The sequence below is a fragment of the Apaloderma vittatum genome, unplaced genomic scaffold, assembly GCF_000703405.1.
Source record: "Apaloderma vittatum isolate BGI_N311 unplaced genomic scaffold, ASM70340v1 scaffold18924, whole genome shotgun sequence".
NCBI classification, from domain to species: domain Eukaryota; kingdom Metazoa; phylum Chordata; class Aves; order Trogoniformes; family Trogonidae; genus Apaloderma; species Apaloderma vittatum.
The window spans coordinates 125,764-132,164 of record NW_009714686.1 but is presented as its reverse complement, the minus strand read 5'-3'; the positions used below and the strand labels follow the sequence as shown (position 1 = coordinate 132,164).

Sequence of the window (6,401 nt, the reverse complement as noted above, 5' to 3'; positions counted from 1 at the left end):
CTGACTCCAGTGATGCTCTAATTATTGGACTATTTGAAGCTGTCCCCCAGTTCCTCATGTATTACAGACATAATTAGCCTTTATTAAAGACATAATTAGTGTAGAAGGGAGAACAAAATACTGACTCCACAGTCCACTAGTCTGATGCTCATCTCAGCATTTTGGGGCATCCAGGTGAGAGCTACTTTAATCACAAGAGGAATGCCTTGCTCATAGAAAGACTGGATAACGTGAAGTTTCTGTATGTCATCAGAAAGTGAGAAGGACTACACAAAATATGTTTCACTTAAAATATCTGCTTGAAGTCCAGTTTTTGATCAACTGGCATCTTCCAACAAAACTTTATATTTTCGGAGAACATTCTTAGGCAGTTGTAGCTGTCAACACATCTGAAGTGTAATACTGCCCTCTGATAACTGGCACATATGTACCCCAGCATATCAATTTCTGCATTTTCATGCAACCAGAGAAGCAAGCTGATTTCCTAAGCTATTTGCCAACACATCTCACATACAAAGAACAAGAATCCTTCTTGAAGTATTGCATGAACTTAGTTCCCTGTCAACGCCTTCAGCCTATTTTTCAATCTCACTCAAATCAGCTAATACCCCCCATGAGAACACAAGGCTTGCAAATACATTTGGTTATTCAAACTATGGGCCAATGATTATAGGCTTCTAATCTCAACATTTGATTTGAACAGTCATTTAACTGACATAAAGAAGCCATTTCTAGAGTTGATCTGTTACTGTTATGATTGCTCCAACTTACGGTGAAAATTCAAAAGGCTACGGATATAGTGTGAATTTGAAATTTAAGTCCCTTCAGCTCTCTCATATCTCAGTTGAGTGAAATAGCAGACTTTTACTTTAATTGCCAGCTTTACAGTGTTTGTCTTGAAAAAAAAAGACACAGTTATACATAAGAAGAACAAGTAAGTGAAATTAAAAAAATCAAGAAAAATATGTGTTTAACTATAATACACAAGTACACGTACTACAACCATTTTCATTCAATGAAAATGTGTCATGTTTCCAATATAACATGCAGCACACACATGAAATTTACATTGTTGGTATGCAGACTTGGCACAATTTTTGAAATCCCAGTCATCTTGCAGGGCCCTGCAGATATTTCTGAGCTGCTTCACTGAAAACCAGCATTTAGAAACAGCTCGTGGGAGTAGGGAATCTGTTAACAACAAAAATATTAATCTCCTCATGAACTTCAGCGTGGGAAGACCTATAAACCAAGTATTGATGCGGAAATATATATGCTCCATGAACTGTGCTGTCAGGGAAAGGATGTGACAAGGCAAGGTTTGCAATTGCGCTGACAAGTGCTGGCTGGGAGGATCCTCCAACTACCTTCAAGCAGGTTCTGCAAATGGCTTTTCTTTTTTTTTCAGTAGAGGCTAACATGACGCTGTGCGATGATGTTCCAGCAGGAAGGCACCCTATTTGCAACGTGCACCTCGGAGGTTTCCTGCCACCCTGGTGAGCAGCTCACCGACACCCCTCCGTCCCTCACCCACCCACAGCGGTGGAACCAACCTGAGAGGCTTCCACTCCTTTCGGAGCTGTTGTGGGAGCTGGTGGTGCTGAAATCCTGTGACTGGTTGTGTGGCAATCTATTAGCCAATCCCTCAGCCACGCGGTAGTCAGGGATGTAAAGCAAGGCTAAGGGTTAAAGGGCAAAGGTCACAGTGGCATTGTGTGATTAGTTGACAGCACAAGCACATGCAACACATGCAGTTAGCAAGTCAACGGCAGACGGGGTGGGGCAGCAAGTTTAAATTTATTCTTTCTAAAATGTATACCTATCCTAGCCCAATGGAAGGCAGATGGCTCAGTGATTAGCACAAGCAAAGAGGATTAAAAGCACAGAACAGTATATTTTGTGCCTGTGTGACGCTCAGCATGCATGCAAGGTATGTAAGCATTAGTTACGGTAAATATGAACAGTGTCTCACACACTAGAAAGATTTTTCTAATTCATGCATAGATGATACAGTCTAAAGCCAAAGGCTCTGGAAAATAAGAGCTGTAATTACCATTGTTGCTTTTGCCTTGGTCTGGTAGAGAGTAACCAAATCCCATCAGGTCATTTTTTTGCTGAATTGAGCTTTTCCACTGAGGATCAGGTAAGTCAACAGCCAACTCATGGATGCTGTTGGAATGCAGTATCTGGGTGGTGGCATATGGCGTAGCTTGCGTTATTTGGCTGGAACTGTTGTAACTAGTTTTCGTGGTGAAGTCGATGCTGCTGTAAATGGCTCCATCAGAAAGCATAGTAGCTGTTTTATCTCCTTGCGCTGGCACTGGTGGCAGCACATCTGTGGTGAACATAGGGGAATGAAACAAATCATTGATGCATGGGGAGCCTGAAAGTATCAAGGTTTAAGATGAAAAATAAATGTGTCATTTTGCACGTTTGCATTTCAGCTTAGACAGGTCCATAAGCCAACGAAGGGAAGATGATGTACAACCATCGCCAAGCTATCAGCATCTGTGACAGGCCTACCACTTGTCCTTCACGTCTCACTGCCTAAAACCATCTTTTTTTTTCCACACCTTCAACTGTGAAAGTGAAGTTTGGAATATTTCTTTACTGAAGAATATTTTCAATTGTTCACTCTATGTCAGAACCAATGAAACTGTCTGGGCTTCCGGGAAATGATTAAAGGAGTGAATTTACAAATCACAGAGGAAACTTTCCCAGCAAATGTGCAGCAAAACTCTTCAATGGATGTGGAAGCTCTGAAAGTAATTTTTTAAGGGCATCACCTTGACTTCCTTGAAGTTTTAAGCATCAGCTTATCTGTCTTTTTGACATTACCTAGTACATTTCTTCTTTTCAACAAAAGAACAACCTGATGAAACCAAATTGTTCTTGATATGTGAAAGAAAATCTGTTTTCTTCTGAAGGGATTTAAGTGATCAGTTTCTTAAAATGGCAAGGCAGTGTTAATAATGGAGAACAACTTGTTCAAACACTCCAGTACATTTACCCGAAAAACAGTCCAGCATATTTAACTGAGTATCTGTTGACTTTTCTACATCTTTTGAATCCTATGGCACACTGCAATTTGTGCCTTTAATCAGTTAGATTGGCAATCTCTGTCCTTACTAAACATTGTAGTGACCTTTGCTGATGGAATACTAGGTTTAGAAGCTGAGACTACTGAAGTGTGAAGAATCTAATGATGACTGGCATGATGTCCCAAGGAGAACTACAGCTCAGCTTCTTCCACAGATAAGCCTCTTCCTGATATCTCAGAGGTCAATATATCAAATTTGACAATTTATTTAGACTCTGAAAAGTTGAATTCATTCTAGAATTTACTTGCCATAAAAATGCATCATTTATACACCATTTGTTTTATATAGCTGGATGATAGATATGGATTCCAAATGTCAGGTCTTAACTGAGATAATGTATACTCACTCATACATAAAGTGAGGATGTTCAGATCCCATTCTAGGAATCACAGACATTTTTATATACCTTAAACCCCAGAGAGAAAAGATGATACTTGCACCTAGATGAGAGTTTAGGCTCAGTTTGAGATTTAGGGAATACAGTGAAACCTCAGGGAATACAGTTGTTTTCATTGTCTCAAGACTTTTCCAGCAATGAGATACAACACCGTGTCCTTCTCCCACTGGCATGCTTGATGTTTTTTTATTGTGATGGGCTTTTTTTCTTCCTCCTTGGGATGAACATTTAGACCACAGAACTATTGTCTACTGCATTCATGTGTGCAATGGTGATAATTTTAATATGGACCCTAATAACATGTGTAGTCTCAGGGCAACAACATAATATTAACAACAACATAATATTAACAACAAATATAGCAATAACAAGTGCTTAGCAGAGAGATTGCAGACACAGAGATTAAATTCATGTCTACCAGTATGATCTGGTCTTGCAGACAACAACAACGGGGAAGTGGGCACAATCAAGTATTTAAAATGCCATAATAGAATCATAGAATCATAGAATGGCAGTATTAACTTATATCCTCAGATAAATTGTAAATGCAAAAAATTACAATTAATGCAAGCTACAGGTCATATTTCAAAATCAGCTTATCACTATTTATCTGCACATATCCAACGTAGACAGTCATAAAAGCATCTTCATGGCATGAATTTTGAGAGACAAGCGCAGTCCTATCTTTCTTCCATTTCATCTACAATATGAAGATTTTTCCTTTCCACAATTGATTTCATCAAAGTATAATGGACTGAAGTTTAGCAAATAAATTCTGTTGTTGATATATAAAATGAAATGAGTTCAGTTTAACCTCTCTCTGTTGGATTTGCAGACTCACAGAAGTAAAACTAGCAAAATGCTCATTTCTCAAGCACTCAGACATACATTCATCTTCTAGAGCACGTTTGTGGCAACTGAGGAGGTATCATCTCTATACAGCCATTTCAAAATGGAGAATTATACATCTGCACATATGTAAGATGCAAGATGCATAGCTTCCTGCCAGCCAAGAATTTTCAGTCATTCTTACAAATAAGCTGCGGTTCTCCAGACATTCTGGGAATTTTCAGTACAACCACAGATTACTTTTTTCAGCACAACGAGACTTATATACTAAGCACTCAAAGAGCTATTAAAGTGTCATTTTACAAAGGGCCTTAATCACTTAGTAAAAATCAAGTGTGATTTTCCCACCAAGTTGTCACAGCAAAAAAAATGCACTGTACATTTCAGACCGAAGATGAACACATATTTCCCACTGGAAGCTTTCCCAAAACTTTCCAAAATCCAGATAAATGAAGTGCTGAAGTATTTCCTATGCTGAAGTACTTCCTATGGGAAGCTCTTTCTTGATGCCTCAGGAGCTGCAGCACCATTTTGTGGCCTTATACAACTCCAAACCTAATCTGAGCTGCTGACTCACAGCCTTGCTCTCAAATCTCTATCTACGATATAATATGGATTTTGCTCTTAAAAGCAATGTTAGAACTGCCTGTCTCGGCTTCGGAGTTCCCAGAGTGATTGTTTACCACCTTACTGTCTTCAGAATTCTTAGAGACATTTTATATTATCACAGACATTTTTACCAGCAAAAGAGGCCCAAGTTGAGCGTGGCGCTAACAATGCCAAGGTTGCGGGTTTGATTCCCGTTCAGTCCCCATGTGTTGCCTGATCTAGTCGAGAGGTGGCATCCCTGGCGGCAGAGAGGTTGGACTAGATGATCTCTAAGGTCTCTTCCAGCCTAGGCCATTCTATGATTCTGTGATTCTATCTATATAGTTAATTCATGTTAAAAGACATCTGACTTTAAATGCATCTTTAATGCAGAAGCATCCAAATTCAACTGCTGGAACAGCTAGGGATAAATGGTCCCAGAACAGCCAGAATAAAAGTGTGAGCTCAACCGTAAAGATCATGGATGGAATTAAGCTGCTGAAATTCAAAATATAACTGTTGCATCTCTTCGACAAATTTGGATCAATGCCTCATCCACACTGAAGCCAAAAGCTTTAAAATATGCTTCCAGTTTCAGTCATACAGAGCCAAACGCTAAAAGAAAATGGTAATTTTTCTGTATTATGTGAGCTTATGAAAAGATGGAAAAGTACTGAAGGGTTTTACTTTCACAACAAAGAAACTGGCAGATATTCAGTTGCCTTCTAAATATTATCAAAAGTTTTGCTTACTTTATAATATTTTTGTAAGACAAGAACTTTAGAACATTTTTTATACGGAAAATAAATCTAGTGTTTTGTTGTAATTTGAAATCACAGTAGGCAAACCACAGGCAAGAAGTGTTGCATGGGAACATATAATCGATGTGAGGGATGGTTTTCAGAAGCAGATTCTGGTACAGTTCAAAACTGAATTCTTTTCACATTTATCATTTTGAGGCTTTATAGATTTCTTTTCCTTTTAATGTCTTTTTGATATATATAAAGTTCTTTTGATTTTTGTTTGCTTATTTATGTCTTAAAAATATTTATATACTCATTTACGTTAGGAAGTCTTGTTCTGAACACCACTATGCAGAACTAGCTGTGTCATAACATCACCGAAATCAAGGAACAGACATATGAGAATATTACTATGGCTTTTAAAAATCCTGATCATACATACTGAAATTCTCATTTGAGCAAAATTCTTGAAAGCAAATAACCCCTCTAAAGATTAATCACCATAATTATAAATCATTACCTCATCTCCCCAGAGGGCTTCCCTCAATTCAAAATGGAAATAAAATCCCAAAATATCTAAATAGTTCCCTTTCCTCCAATAAGAAGGAAAGTTTCTGAAGACCTTTGAGGCTTTCTTCATGGATTATGGTTGAGACTGAAAGCAGTCCCTTAGCAGGAAAGGGATGGGTAAAGTGACAGCAACAATGTTCTTCTGTCCTGCTG

The 6,401-nt window shown here is 38.4% G+C and overlaps 1 protein-coding gene across 1 annotated transcript in view; it reads right to left on the bottom strand.

Moving 5' to 3' along the window:
- Positions 1–1,553: 1,553 nt before the first annotated feature.
- ROBO2 (roundabout, axon guidance receptor, homolog 2 (Drosophila)) overlaps positions 1,554–6,401 on the bottom strand; it is a gene marked incomplete at its 3' end in the record, with an annotated part of 112,091 nt that continues 107,243 nt past the window's right edge. The window contains exons 20-21 of the mRNA XM_009868869.1: positions 2,054–2,335; positions 1,554–1,679 (exon numbers count right to left, since the gene is read on the bottom strand). Coding sequence (XP_009867171.1) covers positions 1,554–1,679; positions 2,054–2,335 — 408 coding nt within the window. The remainder of the gene's footprint in view (positions 1,680–2,053; positions 2,336–6,401) is intronic.